The 20,907-nt window shown below is 44.7% G+C and overlaps 1 protein-coding gene across 1 annotated transcript in view; it reads left to right on the forward strand.

The window, feature by feature from the left end:
* SLC9A9 (solute carrier family 9 member A9) overlaps positions 1-20,907 on the forward strand; it is a 1,019,060-nt gene that overhangs the window by 153,052 nt on the left and 845,101 nt on the right. The window contains exon 5 of the mRNA XM_088446257.1: positions 1,317-1,432. Within this exon, the coding sequence (XP_088302383.1) occupies positions 1,317-1,432 (116 nt within the window). The remainder of the gene's footprint in view (positions 1-1,316; positions 1,433-20,907) is intronic.

Raw genomic sequence — 20,907 nt, forward strand, 5'->3', positions numbered from 1 at the left:
TCCTAGCCCCACTGCAGCCCAGCAGTGTGTGATGGACTGGGGAGAGGGGCTGCTGACAGGTAAAAGGGAGGGGGAGGGGGGGACGGCAGCTGAGACCCGGGCACCTCCAAGAAGCCTGGTAAAGTAGTACACACTCCCTCCTCCCTCTCTCGGTGTCTCTGACTGTGTCTTCTTCAACCCATTTGCAGCTGAGTCTTTCCTCCCCCCTGTACTGAGCCTGTTTTAGCACAGTTTGGGCTGGTCACATTCCAACATCAGCATCAGTAACATATTATGCAGCACTCACACAACTTATACCCTTTTTCATTTGAGAAAACTTACGAGTTTTTAGAAAATAGCATTAGTTTGCTTATTCCTCCTGTGACGGCAACTAGAATCTACACAAAATGGGCACAAAGTTGGGGGGGGGAAGGGGTATTTAAATTGCACTATAGTGAAGTCACAGGACATGTGTATTTGTTTTCACCATCAGGATTAATCCACTTTTTCAAAACTGCATAAAGAACTATACATGTAGATCTTAATGATAAAATATGTACTTGAAAATTATGATTTTCTGTTTACTTAATTTAATGAATCACATAAAGGTCTTGATTCAGAGGTGCAGGCTATGTTGAAGCAGCCGATGTTTTCAGTCTGTGCACGCATCTTGATAGTTACTGCTCAAAGACGCAGAATGAATTTGGACACAGAGAGAGACAATTTCAGTGGGCATTACAGGGTGGAAACGGGGGGTGGCTAGCCAGATGTGGGCATGTCATGGTCAGCGACTGCGTCTTTTGCTGCAGTTGTATTTATTTTGTAGGGCTATGTTCAAGCTGAGATTCCACACCTACATAATGCTAGTGCAATGTTCGATGCAACTGATGATGCATTTTAATGTGCGTAATTAGCGCTGCACCCGGTGGGAGTCTCTGTACGAATCCCATAGGCTGCAGCATTACCATAAAGACGCACTCGCAGCTGCACTAGAGCGCACCACTGAATGAGGCCCAAAATGTGTAGGATAATTTGGTTGCCCAACAAGTCTGGTTGGGCATTCGGCTAGGATTTAAATAAAGTCCATTACTTCATTTGACAATAATGTTAATACAGTAAAAACATAAGCATGGAAGAAAGTACAGTATATAATAACAATAAGCCAACACTGTGCAACTAATTATCCTACACATTTTCCTAATCTTTATTTTTTTTTTTTATTGTTGTGGGAGTTCATCATTGTTTGTACCAGTACAATAATTCCCAGGGAAGTCGTAGCCATTGTAAATCCTCCACAAATGAGCTGAGCAGAGTGTGACTGTATCTCTCTTTAACAGGTTGATAATGTATGGCTTTGTTAAAGCCATGATACAGCTGGGACAAATTCAGACTGGTGACTTTCACTTCACTGACTGTTTATTTTTTGGCTCTTTGATGTCTGCAACAGACCCAGGTAATTATCTTCACAGGAAATTGTGATATTCTTCTTTTTTAAAAAGCCGAGCTTCAGTGCCTCTTTGCAAATAAGCTTTTCAGTTTTGTTTTGGAAATAATTATGTTTTTTGGATGTTTTCAAATATGTTATGAAAAATGTTTTTTTTTCTTTGTGATATAGAGCTCTGTGCTGTAAGATCATTTGTATACTCCTGTAAGCATAACCAATGGCACAAGACAACAGTGTACAATGTAATTTTGTCATCAGTGATCCATAACAGTGTGCTGTAATAGTCTATTGCACAGCAATTTCCTAGACTATATATACAATATCCCTCTCTTGAAGCAGCTGCCCATCTTGTGTTTACTTTAATTATGTATCTAAAGCTCCACTGTCTAGCCAAAGGTAAAAGGTGATATATTGTTATCTCTGTTTAGACAGGAATAAATGTTTTTCTATACTTTACCTTATTATTTGAATGGAGAGCTTTGATGTTTACATTATATTACAAACACCATAATAACACACACACACACACACACACACACACACACACACACACACACACACACACACACACACACACACACACACACACACACACATACATATATGTATATATTCTTCACCCCTTCATCCTCAAGCTCCTTGTCAGTTGATCATAAAAAAGCAAAAATAAATACGGTATAGTGCAATTTGTAGACTGTAAGATTATCCAACCTTAAAATTACATGATAAGCCTGACTGCCTTGAAGACAACTATCTTTATGACGAAGAGTCTCTTTATCAAACTCCTGTGCTCAAGCATTATATCCGAAGGATCTACTGGGCCAGTCTGTCCTTGTTAGTGTGCAAATGGCCCATTAGAATGTGCCTTCTGGAATCTGTACACAGCCGTAACTAGACTTTTTGGTGCCCTGTGCCAAAGAGAGCATTGGCGCCCCCCCATTTTTTAAATAGGGACATAAGATAGTGCACCTGAAAATGGTCCATGGCCTCATGGGGAAGGGCCAGAGAAGAGATAGGGGAGGTCAGGAGATGCTGGGGATAAAAGAAGAGGAAGCTACAAGTGAGAAAGATAATAAACAGTAAAATTGACAGGCCCAAACAGCGCCCCCTACCCTGCGGTGCCCTGTGCCATGGCTCAGGTCGCACTACCCTAGTTACGGCCCTGTCTGTACCCCATCTCTTGCCTGTCATAGACCACTGTCTTAGGGTCTGAGTGCCTCGTCCTCAGTTTCTGTCCTTCCTATTCTGACTTTGAAGCCTGTGGCTGTGCATACCTGAATTTGTTTGTTCCTGCCTTTGTGCAGAGGCTTTCACATTTGCCTTTAAAATTTAGTACCACATGTGTTCAGAGTTGTACCAGGCATGAGATTTGTAAGTTATGGGTAAGATCATTTCCATGCATTAATTATGTGATTCATAGCTATTCCCGCTTTTCCGTTTCTGCTTGCTGTTATGAGTCCTTGGCCAATAACTGTTCCCTCTGTTGCTAGACGATCCCCGGAGGCTGCACTCTATATAGACCCTGGATTTCTCCATAGGCATGTTGGTTAGTCATGGCAAATCCATCAGTCAAGCCTAGGCTTTTCTTTTTCCTTGACTGTAGCCTTTTTTCCGTTCAGGGCCTCATATACTTGACTACTGCTGTTAAATTAAAATGATAGAAAGCTCGATTATCTTGGCTATGGTAGATCCAACAAAATACTCACACATTAAAGAGCCACAAATAAGAGCAGCCAGAGATCTAACAGCATTACATAACCTTTTAAGAATGGGATTGTCTATACCTCTTTACATTTAGACAGTATTGTGTACACTACATCTGTTTTACTAATGTTTGTTAATGGCTTGCAACACAATGCTACAGTGACTGTATACATGTCTGCATGTAATTTACCATGTTCTAAGGGACTGTAGAGTGCTACAGTATTAACCAGTTTTCCTTCAAGCTGCATAAAACTGAAAATTTGTAATTTTGTTGTACATTTCTCTTCAGCTGTAAAGGATTTGTGATGAGCAAAGTACCCCCACTGCACAAAATTTATTATGAACCTTATTTACGAAAATTATACATTTAAAAAAGAAAAAAATCAGGTCGTTCCCATAAAGCTAAATAGTACAGGAACCTTCCCGCACCTACAAATATAGTTCCAGAGGGACATACTAATGATCACCTATTCATGCCCTCTGTGTTTTATACAGTACTTAAACACTGGTGTTTTTAATGCATTTCAATAAAACAGAGATGCAGAAGCATTATTTTAACTCCTGGGGCTGTTTCAACCTTATTAGTTCTCATTAGATGCAGATGTAAAAATTGTAGTATTCAAAATGTAACAAAAGGGGAGATGTATCATGCCCTGGAGAGCTATAAAGTGGAAAAGTCGCCCTAAGCAACTAATCAGCTTCTGTCATTTACCTAATACAGTTGATTAAAATGACAGCTTGAAGCTGATTGGCTGCTTTGGGAAACTTCTCCACTTATCTCTCTCCAAGGCTTGATACATCTCCCCCAAAATGTGGTCACATGTATAGTTTGAATAAGCCAAAACAAAATGAAACCACATGGTTGTTAGTGCGGGCACCCTATGAGGGGTGTGATTCATTAGCTCTACATTGTCTAGATAGACAATGTTTAGGTAGACAATGGAAGATAGACAGGGACTGCAGGTCGACAGGGACTGCAGGTCGACAGGGTCTGCAGGTCGACACACTAAAGGTCAACACGTACAGAAGGTCGACAGGTACAGAAGGTCAACAGGTACTGAAGATCGACAGGGTCAGAAGGTCGACACACTAAAGGTCGACTGGTAACAAGGTCGACAGGTATGAATGTCGATAGGCACTAGGTCGACACTCATAGTCAAATGGCCAACACATTTTTTTTTGTTAAGGTTAGGCACTTACTACAACGGGTCGACTAGTAACAAGGTCGACAGCTATGAAGGTGGACAGGCAGTAGGTCGACACTCATATAGTCAAATGGTCGACACATTTAAAAAAAAAATGTTAGGGTTAGGCACTCACCCCGACACTTAGGGTTAGGCACTTACTCCGACAGGTAGACAGGCAGTAGGTCGACACTCAAATAGTCAAATGGTCGGCACTTTTTTTTTTTTTTAGTGTTAGGGTTAGGCACTTACTCCGACGGTTAGGGTTAGGCACTTACTTCGACGGTTAGGAACTTACCCCGATGGTTAGGGTTAGGCACCTACCCCGACGGTTAGGGTTAGGCACCTACCCCGACGGTTAGGGTTAGGCACCTACCCCGACGGTTAGGGTTAGGCACCTACCCCGACGGTTAGGGTTAGGCACCTACCCCGACGGTTAGGGTTAGGCACCTACCCCGACGGTTAGGGTTAGGCACCTACCCCGACGGTTAGGGTTAGGCACCTACCCCGACGGTTAGGGTTAGGCACCTACCCCGACGGTTAGGGTTAGGCACCTACCCCGACGGTTAGGGTTAGGCACCTACCCCGACGGTTAGGGTTAGGCACCTACCCCGACGGTTAGGGTTAGGCACCTACCCCGACGGTTAGGGTTAGGCACTTTATCCGACGGTTAGGGTTAGGCACCAGGAGGGAGGGTTAGGCACCAAGAGGAGGGTTAGGGTAAAGATTAGGGCTAAAAAAACAAAAAAACATGTGTCGATCATTTGCATGTCGACCATATGAGTGTCGACCTAATGACCATGTCGACCTTCATACCTGTCGACCTTGTTACCAGTCGACCTTTAATGTGTCGACCTTCAGACACTGTCGACCTTCAGTCCCTGTCTATCTATTGCCTGTCTTACCTTCCATTGTCTACCTACACATTGTCTATCTAGACCATGTAGACCTAATGACCGGATACCCCCTTTAAGATGTTAATGATTATTCCTTTTATATGTCGATTTGGTGATGAGGTTGTGGACTGGCAGCGGGATGTAGTCAGGAAACAGACAGTCTAAATGCCGACCGCCGGCTTCCCGACTGTCAAATCCCAGCAAGGTACTAATGACAGGCGTCGAAAACCCGAAGCCTGTCATTAGACCTACGCCGGGAACCCGACACCCGGCATACCGAATGAAGGTAAGCCGGTCGTGGACAGCTGCGGGGGAGGGGGAAGGGTTAGGTTTTAGGGCTCCGGGGGGGGGACTTAGGGTTAGGCACCCCCCTGGGAGGGTTAGGTTTAGGCTAGGGGAAGGGGGGGTAGGGTTAGGCACTTGGGGGGAGGTTAGGGTTAGGCACCTCTAAGGGAGGGTTATACTTACCTTATTAGCGATCGGGATCTTCACCCCTGCCGGGCTTCTGCTGTCAGGATTTGAATCGGCGGCCATGCGGCCGGCGATATTATCTTCTGCACCCCTGGCAGCCTATCACAGGTTAGGGAATGGATTTTGCAGAGTCATATTAGTGATCCTTGTCACTTATTCCTAGGGAAGGCCATCGGTTCGCAGTCCATTGATGGTTCCATCGGTGATTACCATCAATGACACTAAACGATCTATGGTAAACCATCGAAGGTTTGCACCCCTCGATGGCCACCACTGCTATGGGCACAGAGGACCGAAGCCAATCTGAATAAAGGGTGGGGCTAAGCTTTGCTGCTGAAAAAAGAAAATAAAAAAGCATTGGGTCCTACTCTGCCATCGATGGCAGAGAACCATTGGATCTCTGTTTTGTCATCGATACCAATCGACCATCGGTAGTTAACTATCAATGTTTATATCTCAGGTTGTTGCTACTAGAAATGTAATTACTTATTTGAGCATATTGCAGGATTTTTCAGAAAAATATGGCAGCCAACAGTGAACAACCAACTTAATCTATATATTTTAAATTCTGCATGTTATATAAATAATAATTTAGGTTTAATTCCAATTAAGTCTTGGGTAACAATTACACATTCAATTATGAATGTTCCATTTTGTAGTTACAAGAAATGTAATTTTGCAAATAACTCTTTACCAATTAGTGACAAAACTTAAAGCCTGTACATATTTTTGGATGTGTTTGTATTGATGTGCAAAGCAGAGCAGCAAGTGAATAGGTCCCAAGCAAAGCCCATGGAATCTCTTCACTGTGAGGAGAGAGCCTGCGGGCAGCCCAGCATCTCCGGGAGTGCTGGGCTCGCCCCCTGAGTGATGTAACGGGGGGTGCAATAAGACCACGCCCCCTTCATGGATAGGCCATGCCCTCTTTTTGGGCGCACAGATGTCCCAGCTACTGAATCATCAGTGTTGGCAGGTATGCCCTCCTTCACCACATCTCTAATAAGTACAGAATAACACCCCCCCTCCGATCATCATTAATCATTCCCCCACAGGGCCCCTACCCTAGACATCCCCCCAGATACAGATGATCGATATTTATAGCTCTCTCCAGACCAGACTCCATCTCCCTATGATCAGCCCAGCCCAAACCTGTGTTGTCACCAGACAGTACAGAGAGCGAGTCCAGCATGTAGCGCTGCTAGGTCTCCCAGTCCCAGAAGCCAGCCCAGCCCCATTGCCATTGTCCTTCCCCGATCGGTCATCATCTCATCATGAATTTTAAATTAAATAAATCCCCAGCCCAGGTTTTCCTGACCTGCTGAATCTCTGGTAGCTAGCCTACCAATGCTACCACCAGGCACTGACTGCAGCCAGCCCGATTGTCTCCTCTCCACTCTGCCCCCTCCCCAGGCTGTGAAGTTAACTTCAGACTCAGAGCCTGCCATGCTGTGAAATTTAACTTCACAGCCTGGGGAAGGGAGAGTGGAGAGGAGACAATCAGGCTGACAGACGGCCCTGCAACTTACCTCATGCGGCCACACCAGCCACCGGCATCACCCGCGGAACTGCGCTTGCTGGTGTGCTCTCTGCACACTTCCTAACCAGTTCATGGCGCCGTGGCAAGTGACGCAGACGGCAGACAGAATGCAGGGTGGGGCTTTAATAGGCTGGCCTTTTTTCTCACGACAGAGGCTGAGCCGTGGGGAGAAACTGCCTGTGTAACACTGTATTTTACATGAGCCGGGTGACGCGAATCAGGGGGTGGGGTCACAATTGAAAAGCGGCCCCACAACCAATCGGTCCACCGTGATTTTTCCCACAAAATATTACGGTCAATCCACCCCTGATGTAGTGGAATACAGGGAAAGTACAATAAATCAGATGAACCACATGATAAGTTCCAATGCACAATACATTGGGAGAAAACAGATACTGTAGGGCTTGTGAGTCAGATGCTGCAGCGCCTGTGTGCGCATATTTTGCTGGTATTGCCTCTGGGACTTTAAGCAAATACTGCTACAAGCCCAGTGATCTCGCTGAGCGACAAAATATGTGGGTCCCAGGGACCCGCCACTGTAAAAAAAAAAAATGGGGTCCTACCTGACCATTTCTGGGTCCCATCATAATTTATGCTTTAGAGCTCCCCTCATGCCACCAGCTTCCCCACATACCTCTAGAATGCCCATCGGATACCCCCAGTAGCATCAGTTTTGTACATAGATGACAGACTTCAGTAGCCATTGATAGTAATGGGGACTGCAGTCTGCTGCGGTAGTTAGCCTTCTGCAGATTTCTATGAAATTTTCTGCAATAGTCTGTTCTGACATAGCCGTGATACATAAAATTATGCAGAAACTATAGTTTCTGCATATTTTATGAAAAACCACAAACCAATAAATACATTTTAAAAATATATCAAAAAGATTTTCTATTCTTTATACAAAAATGCTCAAATAACTCTCTGTTTCTAGCTGTGTACTGGTCTGTCGTGTTTTCTGTGTGAGCAGGATGTGCACGACTACGCACTTGCTGCAGGTCCTTTATATAGCTCCTCGTGTTCTTGAGGTATGGGAGGCGGAGATGGGGACAGGAGCAGGAGGTGGATAGCCGGGGACAGGAAGAATTGGGGAGTCAGGGTATAGGTGGAGGGGAGCTGAGCACAGGAGGAGTAAGCAGGGACAGGGTACCAGGTATTAGATGTGAGGGGGAGCCATGTACAGGAGGAGGTGGGGGGAGTTAGTGACTGCAGGAGTAAGCAGGTACAGGAGAAGGAGCTGAGTGCCACTGGGTATTAGATGTGGAAAGGAGGCGGGGAATAGAGGCAGAAAGCCGGGGACTGCTGGGGCCAGGCGTGCTGCAATATCTTCCATCCTCTTTCACTGCACTATTCTGTCACTCTGCCCCTGCTGCTGGCTTCTGTTCCTCCATGTCAACCTGATCTCCCCCTCCAAACAGCCGGAGGGGCTGTTGTATTAAAAGCAACACCGCCATGCATTATAACTAAACCCCCACTGCACCTAACCAGCCCCCATCCCCTAACACACAACCCCCCCGCAAACTGCTATCCACTTACCTGTCCCAGGGAGAGCAGCCACATATGCAGTGTCTTGCCTGGTCCGCGGCGCCTTCTGTATACTGGGCGCCGTCTTCACTCCAGGGGGGTGGTCACGGTCTACATAGCGGGTCAGCCACACCAGTCCTCATGTATGAGCTGCTGCTGGCTCCACCCCTTGTTATGGACCTCCTTGCGGCTGGGCCAGGGGAGACATCAATCATGTAGCCAGGAGTCAGGGAATTGGTCTGCAGCGAATCGCGTCCCGGGGGACCCTCCCATTTTGAAAAAGTGAGTCCCCGATCCACATTTGTGGGTAAATACGTGCTCTAGTGCGTATTTGCGATCACTGTATAAGCCCTTCCATGGTGTGCAGCCGTGCTCCTGAGTCTGCAAGGACTGAGACGCCCACTTTGAGCATCTTTAGATCCTCAAATACCGCTTGGTGTGTATTTAGAAGCATCCATCAGACAAACCATCAAAACTTACACCAGCTCCATGCTAGGTGCAGATTGTCAGAGTATGGCCAATGTGAATGATTATTTATCTGAGTTTGCAACCACCTTAGCGTCACACCTGCAACACTCCCACAACACACCCATAAAAGTGTCCATCTTCATCCACCTAGCTACCTACCAGTCACTGCCCAGGCCCAAAATACGTTCACGACATTTGTGAGACCATACGTCTCAATAGCAACTGCAAATCTGTGCACACGGATGCATGCTCAGTGCGACTCAAATGCGCAGAAGAAAGAATAGAGAATCATTACACTGCATCCGACATCTACATTGCGTCTGACCCATAGTGAGATTTCTTTACACCTGTATAACAGGAAGTGACAATAGTAGTCAGTAGCTCAGTTCCCTGGGAGGACAGACAGGATGATTCTGGGTCCTTTGCATACACAGTCTGAGCCATTGCTGCATCTGCCACCACTGTGAGTGAGGGCGCACTAGTGATGAGGATAGACTGTCCCCAGTGTGCCTCAAATTCCCCAAATTACAAGTATTGTTATACATTTCTTTATATATGATATACTGGAATCGGTATAGCCGATAGCCGTCGATTCAAATTCCGATATCTGAAGATCCCGACAGGGGTGGTGAGTATGCAAACCCTACCCCTCTTCTTCCACCCTCCCTTTCCTAACCCTCCCTTAGTGATGCCTAACCCTATCCTCCCACCCAGTGCCTAACCCTAACCCTCCCCCACTTCCCGCACCATAAACCTAACCTCACCAGGGGGGTGCCTAAACCTAACCCCCTCCCCGTAGCCCAGGGGTGGGCAATAAGCGGTCCTCCAGCTGTTGTTGAACTACAAATCCCTGCATACCTTGCAACTGTTTTAACATGGCCAAATAGCAAAATTGTGGCAGGGCATGCTGGGATGTGTAGTTTTACAACATCTGGGGGACCGCTTATTGCCCACCCCTACCATAGCCTAACCCTAAACCTCCTAGGGGGATGCATTGGGATATCAACGCCTATCTTGAGTTCCGGGTTGGGATTCCACTATTGGGAGTCTGATGGCCGGCATCCCGGCCACCGGTAATCTAACTACATCCCGATATACTAACCTTAGCATCACATAGTTGGACACTTGCTACTGAAACCTTACCTTTATAGAGTTAACTCTTTTGCCTCAGTTCTTATTGCACTTAAGGGCCAGATTAGCAATGGTGCGGATGGGGCTACACTACAGCCCCAGACCAGGCTTGCCAGCATTCTGGCTGCCCTCTCCGGGAGGGAGCACCCGGGTCAGCATAGCGGTGGGTCGTGGCCGGCATAGGAGGGCGCAGCCGGAGATATTACTCGGCATTAGGGGCGGAGCGCGGGGTGTGGTCACATGGGTGCGTCAATTCCAGCAATCTCTGAGGGGTTGGTGGGCAGCCGGGAGGGTTGCCTGGCTTTTCAGGGGGCCGGAAGCACCACTCGATTTTCAAGACGCTCCTGGACGAATCGGGAGAGTAGGAAAGTATGCCCCAGGCTTCCACATAAAAATAGGCCCATCATCTTGAGAGCATTATGATGGTCAGTCACTCATCTATGTCATTCATGTTCTGTCTCTTTCACTCCTCTGCAGCAGATGGTTCTTTTAAAAAGAGGTACTACTTTATTTTTTACTTTATTTGAGATAGGCTGAGTGACTGACAGCTTAGCGATATTTGCAAAGCTTAAAGGAATAAAAGCTGGATGTATACTACTGTAAGTAAACAGAATATTCCAGATCCATATGAAGTATACAGAAACAGATGTATACATCTGCTATTTTGGTTGCGGAAGGCGTTTTTTTTAAATCACAGTGCGACGGTTGATTAAGAGGAATATTGTTTTCGATTAACATTCACCATGGCTATTCATAGTGCTCTTATAACTTCAGAACTAGTTGCACTGTCTAAAATAGCTGCAGCAACCATGCTCTGTTCAAACGTTTTCTATTGGTTTGAGTTGTGTTGTGCAAAATGTCGGCGCTCTTACAAGAATCAGCCATGAAAGGCTGTTGGGTCTGCCTAGCAGTTTCCCAAGACTCTCAGATTTGCACAGTGTGCCTGATTCAGACCTGCTTGCGAGCGCTGAGCGCTCGCAAGCGGGTCGATGTTGGCCAAGTGCGCATGAGGGAGTCGGGTCCGTCGTGCGCATGCACGAGACCCGCATAGTGACGGGCAAGCCGTCGCTATGGGTCTCGCTACAAAGGGGGCGTGCTGTCGATGTTGAGTGACAGCACACCCCCTTTGGTGGGCGTGCCGGGAGCGTTGCTGCCCAGACGGAGGCGTTCCCATGGGAAAGCCTACCGTCTGGGGCCGGCCCCACTGACATAACAAATGATGTCAGTGGGAGTGCTTTTGGCTCTGATAGAGCCGAAAGCACTCCCAGGGCTTGCGGCAGACGAGATCCTACCACAAGGGTTTTGTCGCAAGCCTGATGGTCTTGACCATCGAGACCATCTTTTTGGCCGCTCGCTATAGCTGTGGGTGGTCACACAAAGCTATATGAGTGGCCAGGAGGCCGCTCTAAAAAAAGAGAGGGAGGGCACTGATTCAGAGCGAGCGCTCTGTCAGAGCGTCCGGCTCTGAATCAGGCCCAGTGTCTCTTGTGAAGGACTTTTGTCAATCTGATGGTGGTGCTTGTTTAATTCATTAAGATAGTTCGCCACTTGCCAAATGCATTATGTGTATGGGTCTCCCTAGAAATATAATAAATAAATTAAATAAAAATGTAGATTTTGGCACCTATTCATTCCTGATTGAGACTGACATTTCCTGCTGCTGCGTTTTCTACTTCTGAGATCCAAGCTTTGGGTTGTTGGAAGTCGGGGAGTCTTTTAGAGTTGCGTCATACTGGGTAAAACTCTCTTGCTGGCTCTTCTTTGACAAAGGATTAGCTACTCACTGTATTTGCAGAGGTCTGTATTTTCCTACTAAGGCGTCAAGTAATTTTATACCTATTTATTACAAAAGATCCTAGTTTTTTTGTTTTGCCTTTAGTCCGGTTACCATGTCCTTTTTGTTACTAACAACTTCTTTGTTTTTGTTTTTTTCTTTTTCTTGTATGAGTGTCATTTGGGGTTGTAAGTTCACCAATATGATTTTCTATAATTGTTGTACTGTATGCCACCTTGGTGGTAATGACTTGGGCCAGTGTACATCTTTGGATTTACATGACTTTTGAGTCTTGGCCTTTCTGTAGATTTACTTGGTCAGCAATTTTGCCTACAGCAGGTGGCAATCTGTGAAACTCAGTGCTGTCATTGTTGGGGTTTGGAGGAAAGTCAATTCCATGATTTCTCGTTGCATGGTGTTAAATCAAGGGGTGCTTGTGGAGCACTGGTTGATCCGATTAAAGGAAGTCACATCAAGGTGTGTTCGTCGAGCACAAGTTGATCAAATTGAAGGATGTCACATCAAGGTATGCTCGTGGAGCACGGGTTGATCAGATATACAGCGGGTAAAATAAGTATCGAACACCTCAACATTTTTCTCAGTAAATATATTTGTAATGTGAATATTGTAATGAAATTTTCACCAAATATCAGTAACAGCCCAGGCTACTGCACAACATTTGGACAAGCCTGTAAAATACTAGGAGAATATAGTCTGGTCAGATTTGACCAAAATTGAACTCTTTGGATGCCATAATACACACCATGTTTGGAGGAGAAATGTCACTGCACATCACCCCAAAAACACCATACCAGCAGTGAAGTTTGGAGGTGGGAACATCATGGTGTAGGGCTGTTTTTCAGCATACGGTACTGGCATACTTTATATATTTGAAGGAAGGATGAATGGAAAAATGTACCAAGACATTCTTGATAAAAATCTGCTGCTATCTACCAGGATGCTGAAGATGAAACGAGGGTGGACATTTCAGCAAGACAATGATCCCAAACACACAGCCAGGGACACTCTCAATTGGTTTCAGAGAAAGAAAATAAAGCTTTTAGAATGGCCCAGCCAATCACCTGACTTGATTCCAATTGGAAATCTATGGAAAGAACTAAAGATAAGAGTTCATAGAAGAGGCCCACGGAACCTTCAAGATTTGAAGACTGTGTGGAAGAATGGGCCAAAATCACACCTGAGCAATGCATGCGACTATTTTCTCTATACAGGAGGCGTCTTGAAGCTGTCATTACCTACATAGGTTTTTGTACTAAGTAGTAAATACATTTCAGTAAGCGTGTTCAATACTTTTTCCCTGTCATTTCACATTATTCTTATTTACATTATTTCACATAGTCCCATTACAAATATATTTACTGAAAAACATGTTGATGTGTTCAATACTTATTTTTTACCCGCTGTATAGGCCAGATGGTGGGCATGTTACAGCTGGTGGCCTGGCAATGGGCGGTAAGAGCGGCTGTTTAGAGGAATTGTCCGTTATTTCTTAGTTTGGTGCCAATGATATATGATTTTCCCATCAGGGCATTTGACACTGCCCACATGAGTGCGTCTAATCTTGGACAGTTGTACCCCAATGATTGAGTTTGGAATGTTTGATTGTCTTATTTTATCTTGTCTGAGAAAATTATCTTAGAAGAGAAAAAAGGTTAAAAGGACTCTTTTTGGGGGCACACTTTATGGGGAACCTTGTGGATTAATTCAAGTCCTGTAAATATGTACAGTGAATAAAACTTAACCTTTAATAGTTACACTATAAAAGGCACCTTAGGCCATACTTGCCAACTCTCCATGATTGTCAGGGAGACTCCCTGAAATAGTAGTAATCTCCCTGTCTACCTGAAAGGTCTAGCAACCTCCCTGATTGTACATATATATATATATATATATATATATATATATATATTAAAATTGGATCATTAGTATCATTTCCCTCCATTGGTTATAAGGCATAATGATCCCTATGCATTTCTGAAAAGTATTAGTGTTTTTTCATCAACATATAGGTCTTCCAGACTGCTTTTGGGCTTGTTTACATTTGGAATAATTCAAGTTTATGACACGCCTCTCAGATTAGCAGTGCACGCCCACTTTACCGCTGCGCTTATAGGTGGTACTTTCTCAATCTCCCTGAAAAGCTTTTTCAAAAGTAGGCAAGTATGCCTTACGGTAAACTCATTGGACAATACAATAAAAATCTAAGTGTTTGCAGTGGGTTAGAAAAAAAAAAAAAAGAAGAAGAAAACATGCCCAAACTTAGACCAACAGACACTTCATTTTTATATCCATACTGTAGGATAGCATCAGGTTCAATTTGCATATACACTGTCATAGAGGGATATTCTATACAGTGTTTCATCAATGTCTAAACCACCATATACATTGTAAATCCACATTAAAATAATTCAATAGTGAGTAGACATAATCTCTCACCTCCACATTATGAAATAGCATCACATTTCATATGCAAATACATATCATGGAGAAACATGGGCTGCAATCAATCCTGTGGTATAATCTTATTCAGTCCATATACAGTATTCACTCTATTCCAGGCTTCATGAGTATATAGACCACCATATGTATTTCTCAATTATAATTTCACAGTAAGATGAAATAAATATCCTCCACACATGGTAGTTAGACACTCTCCAAAAAGCACATGTTCTGATGGTTTTACTATTATAAAAGCATTAGGTCTCCGCTAACTGAGAGACTATATCATATAAACATTTTGCAGGCATGTATCATCCAGCTAAAAAAAACCTCTTTCTTAAAACCGAAGCGAAAATATTATGATTCATATATTCTAATATAGTCCAAAAAGTATATTTAGTGGATGTAGAATTTAAACTGTATGTTTCAATGTGGCCGGCATTGATGTTATGTACCCCCCCCATTCAAAACTGCAGGTGTGCTACTAAAAGGGACATTGCCAGGAAGTAATATGGATACAGAGAAGCAAGGAGTAGGCTGAGCCAAGTCAGCTGATAGTGAGAGCTAACTGAAAAATGTCAGTGGCCGTTATATTGTAAGAAGCAGCAGTACAAGGGGGTTGGCTATGATATACCGGCGGCTGAAAATCAAATCCTGACACCGGAGGTCCGAACGCTGAAGAAGCCAACAGGGGAGGTAACTAACCTAACCCCATTCCCCCCCCCTAACCCTAACTCTCCGTTAGTGGTGCGTAACCCTAACCTCCGACACCGATATCCTGATCTCATCCGGGATAGTGGCGGCTGGCATCCCGTTCGCCGGCATTTTAACTGCATCCCGAACAAGGAGGGTGAGACAGAGAGAGTCAGCAAGATTTGCGCACACTTACTGTGAACATCAGAGACTGAATAGAAGTCTCATTTATTAGCTACCTAATAAAGCCATAGAAAAGCTATTTGAGATGGTGCAGGACTGGAATAAGGTGAATACACTTGTGTAGTATCCCTTCCAATCAGTGTGTTAACAGAAATCTCATACACTTACCAACACAACATTACTCATAGGAACGGTGACAGTAGCTTGCCGATTAAAGGCATGATTCAGAGATGTATGTAAAACCCTATGTTTATGAATTTTTGATTTTTTTTTTTTTTTTAGATCTGCGCATGCACAGAAGCCCCATTGCACATGTGCATATCTGGGCCTGCGATGTTACTCATAGTGCCCCAAAAGTCACAGCATGATTGACATGCTGCTGGCGTCTGAGGGCAGCGACAGGCAGCATTGCAGAAAACAGGTTGGGGGGGTTCAGCTTCACTGGCCCAGGCAGCATGAATTCACCGGGCACCCTGAGTACTCAGATGTCCAATGTTCACACCGTTGATCTGATGCTGCATCTTTGGACTCAGCAACGGATCACAAAAGTATGTGGTGGGCGTCTTTTTACACAGAACGACTCCTGTGGCTTTTGCATATTTTAGCACAGCTGCTGCATCCGTATCTGAATCAGACCCTAAGTGAGAGAACTCCCAATATAAGTACCAATTGCTCCCAATATTAGACACATTACTGGAGACTATTTGAACAGAGACTAACCTCAATTTCAGTTATTATTCCCCTGTTAGAAGTAATAAGTGGACAGTAACCACACACACATGAAGATTGCTATTTTATTATTTATACTCTGCATTATTTACATCCTATTTACAATTTGTTTATAAATATAGCTTAATGACCAATCCATAAATATCATAATCCCCTTTTAATAAATATCTCAATTCTGTTTTTTGCAAATTTCACAAATGTGTGTCAGAGTGTAAATTACTGCAGTTTTGGAGCTTGTTTAAGGAATCTCCAAAGTCGACACTTTCCACAGCCTGCAAGCTGAATCATTAACAATAGGAGACGCTTTGCGAGTAGAGAAGTGTGTATTATATATAGCATATCAATTGTTTATAACCACCCCTTTGAGGACAAAGCTAAAGCATTCACACATTCCATAGCACTTTGCAGACAATATATCAAATCATTGCCATTGGTCCCTGCATAAGTGGAGTTTACCTTCTACAATCCCTACCACATAAGCAAACACATTAGGTTTAATGGGATGCAGTTATATTGCCTGTACGGCAATATGCAGACGCCGATATCCCGAAGGTGAACAGGATATCAACGTTGGCAGCCCAATCCGCTGGAATCCCGATCGTCCGGACGGGTAAGTAACTGCCTCTCTCCCCGGGGAAGAGGGGGTTAGGCTTATCCACCCACGGGGGGAGATTAGGGTTAGGCACCCCCAAGGGAGGGTTAGGCTAGGGGAAGGGCAGGTTAGGGTTAGGCATCACTAGGGGGAGGTTAGGGTTAGCCCCCCTCCCCCCCATTAGGTTTACGGTGCGGGAAGGGGGGTAGGTTTATCGTTGGGCACCTCCTAGGGAGGTTAGTGTTAGGCACCACCAAGGGAGGGTTAGGGGAAGGAAGGGTACTTGCCTACCGCTGTTGGGATTCTGCACCATGCAGGCTTCCACTGTCAGGATTTCAGCCGGCGGCTATTCAGCTGCCGGCATATCATACCGGTTCCGGGTTAATAGGGTATCCGTATGTAATGCCGGATGTCGGGATGCCTCCTGTCACAATACTGGCAGCGGCATTAAATGGTAAGTATACTTACCTTCCCCCTTCTCCCCGTAACCGTCCCTTCTTGTAGCCTAACCCTCCCCACCCCGCATGCTAACCCTCCCCCCTGAACCTAACCCTCCCCCCTTCGTGCCTTAACCTAACCCTTCCCCCTTAGTGCCTAACCCTAACCCACCCCCCTAGTGGTGCCTAACTCTAACCTCCATCCGCCCAATACCTAATGCTAACCCCACTATATAACCTAACCCTCTCCCCTCCGAGGCTAACACTAAGTACACCCCGGACTTCGTTCGCTCAGGCGTCCTTCTGTGTTCCAGCATCAGGATTAATATAGGCATCGGTATTTCGACGCCTATCTCAAGTCCCTTGTCGGGCTTCAGCCATCGGTATATAGACCAGCGACCGTGACATAACTACATCCCGTTTAATAGTATTTAATCAGAAGCCAATTTACCTACAGTATGTCTTTGAAGTGAGGGAGCACCAGGAGGAAATTCAGGCAAACATGGGGAGAACCTACAGTCTCCATATTGCCATGGTTGGAATCATATCAATGATAAGCACTGTGCCGTATATAAAGGGTTATGTGACATATAACACATACTTCCCCAACCAGGTTGGCACAGCGGGATGGGGGTGTCGGAAACTTGAAGCTGCGTTTGGGGTGGAGCAGGGGCATGAACACGTGATTGCATAATCGTGGACCCACCCCCACTATACAATGCAGATATTACTGGCATTGTGATTCAGCACAAATTGCTTCATCTGGAGCCTGTCCCCCCCCTGCTGCCCGCGTGTGTGTGTGGGTGCGGGGGGTTAGGCAGGCGGCCGTGAGACTTGCCCACTTTACCGGACAGTCGGGAGCGCAACCCAGTTTTGGTCGCCTCCTGGCCGGTACGGGAGAGTTGTCAAGTACAGTATGATATACTATGTTCCTACTATATAAGTAAAGGTTAATAATGAATAGTAATTAAGGATGGACAAAACTATAGATGGGCAGTTCCTGACTTGGAAGTATTTCACAATGCTTACATTACCTGCCTAGCAGAATGGCACTGTTCTCTAGAGAAGCAGATGGGACAATGAAAGAGCGTATTCAAAATAATCTTACAATAATGAATATAAATCTTATATTTTTTTTTATCTTGCATATTTTGTGTCTTTAGACAGGTAGTTTTATTTTTATGTCAGCTCCAATTTAAAAAAAAGTATAATTCATGCTATATTGATATTTCATCAAATGTAAAGGTACATTACTTAATGGTTCCTTTATGAGCTGGTAGCTTGCCGCTTATTACCCAGCAGCGCTAGTACTAGACTGTTTTACATAGTTTGTGCTCAGCAATGTTTCATAGTGAATTTACAAGATAAAATGGAAGATAATTTGTGAAGGTTTTTTCAAGTGCAAGAGCATTAAGCTCAATTAGCTCCTTCTCTTTCCACAGGTACAGTTCGTATAATAATAACCAGAAGGTCTTTTTCGACTTGAGGTTATTCATTATTGTATCTCCTATGTTGATGAGTGTTGTGACTTGACTGTTACAAATAGGTATCGGCAAATATGTGCTTGATTAATTAAATAGTTAGAGTATGTTTAAGGAAGAACATGTAGGGATACAGAATATATTTAGTGACATCCTTATAAGGTCCTAAGAAACAATAAGGAAATCATATTAAGATGCAAATAATAAATGTCAGCCTCTATGCCTGGGAGGTTAGTGCATTTGATTGGTGTTTGAAGCCGGTGTAGGATTCCAACATGCCTTGGCCCCACGCCTTCCAGTGGGGCCCCCGGGAAATTGCTGTACCGGGGCCCAAAATTTCTCTTGGCAGCCATGCATATTTCGAAAACAGTCAAATAATGATAAAGTTTTGTTTTGTTTTTTAATAATGTTATTTTTTGTAAATGGGAGTGCATAAAAAAAGCCTGTAAGTAAAAAAAAATAAAATAAAATCAAAAACACCTATCCCATTCATATAGAAACCCCATATACCTGTCCCATATCAATTAACCCATTTTCCTGCTCTCTACACTATTTAACACCAAAAATTACATCATTACTGGGCAAATTTAAGATAGTTAATTTTTTATGTCTATTTGGTCAGTAAGGAGGGTGTAGAAGTGCCTCTGGGCCTGATTCAGAGCCGAACGCTCTGACAGAGCGCTTGCTCTAAATCAGGGCCTGCCCTCTGGTTTTTCAGAACGTCCTCCTGGCCGCTCACATAGCTGTGGGTGACCACCCACAGCTATAGCGAGCAGCCATGATGATGGTCGCGATGGTCAAGACCATCGCGACCATCGGGCTTGCGACAAGACCCTTGTGGCAGGGTCTCGTTGCCGCAAGCCCAAGAGTGCTGTCGGCTCTAACAGAGTCGAAAGCACTCCCACTGACATCACTTGTGATGTCAGTGGGGCCGGCCCCAGACAGTAGGCTTTCCATGGGAACGCCTCCGTCTAGGCAGCCACTCCCCCGCCCTGCCCACCAAAGGGGTCATGCTGTCACTCAACATCGACAGCACGCCCCCTCTGGTACGAGACCCGGAGCGACTGTTTGCCTGTCGCTATCCAGGTCTCGCGCATGCGCACGACAGAGCCGGCTCCGTCTTGCGCATGCGCACTTGGCCACCATAGCGCTCGCGAGCGGGTCTGAATCAGGCCCTCTGTACCAAGTCCCGACATTTTTCCTTTTAAATTGGGATTTTCCACAACTTTTCACCAGCTCAGGTGGCAGTGAAAACTTTTCACAAGTTTATGCTATGGAGAATTCGCACCTGCGAAAGCCGCAGCTAATAGGATAGCGTAATAAGTATAAATTCACACGATAAGCCGTTTTTTTCGTGAAAACGGACCTTATCATGGCTAATTGATTTCCCCCCTAAGGGGTAAATTTATTAGAGGTCAAATAAGCCATAATTAGCAGATTTAGTACGCAGATCGCATTTCCCATAATTGTAATGGGAAATGTTTTCTGCTTAGATTACTAAAGTGAAATTGTAAAAAAATAATGGGGGAAGTCTTCAATAATAATGCCACCTGGAGATGGCATTATTAGGGCATTCCCCCATTTCACCGACTCCTTCTCTGCTCTGACAGGCAGAGCAGAGCTGGAAGCCGGTGTCTGTCATCAGCCTTGTGTAAATAGACCACAAGCTGATCACAGTGAAAAAAAACAACCTGTTTAAATAGAAAAAAAAACCCACTAACCTGCACCCAGGGACCGGTGAGCTCCTCTGTGTCTCCAGTCATCTGATCGCCGGGCTAGTGCTCCGCGACCCTAGCATCTGATGTGTGCTGTAAACCATAAGTTGCATAATAAATTTGAGATTTATATATTAATTTATTTACCTTTACTTCTATAGCGCCCGCATATTTAATTGAGTTTACAGTTGGGGACAAAACAGTAATACAATGAGACTGAGCAATAACAGACAGACAGGTTAGAGAGCCCTGCTCGCAAGTTTACAATATATAATAATTTCCATTGAGTGTACCTGTAATACCAACAATGTTTCTGAACCAGTATCCCTAAGAATGTTGTCTAACATAGACACAGGGGGAACTAGACATTTGGTAATGGGTGGTCCCAGTTCCAATCCCTCACCAGAACTTGTTACTGTACCTTGGAAGTTTGCCACTGTGTTCCATGACCTTTATTTAGGCAGCAAAGATTCCTAGCCTTATCAAGTCATCCGTTCTGATACCA

The sequence above is a fragment of the Taudactylus pleione genome, unplaced genomic scaffold (assembly GCF_031769625.1).
Source record: "Taudactylus pleione unplaced genomic scaffold, aTauple2 ptg000395l, whole genome shotgun sequence".
Taxonomy (NCBI): domain Eukaryota; kingdom Metazoa; phylum Chordata; class Amphibia; order Anura; family Myobatrachidae; genus Taudactylus; species Taudactylus pleione.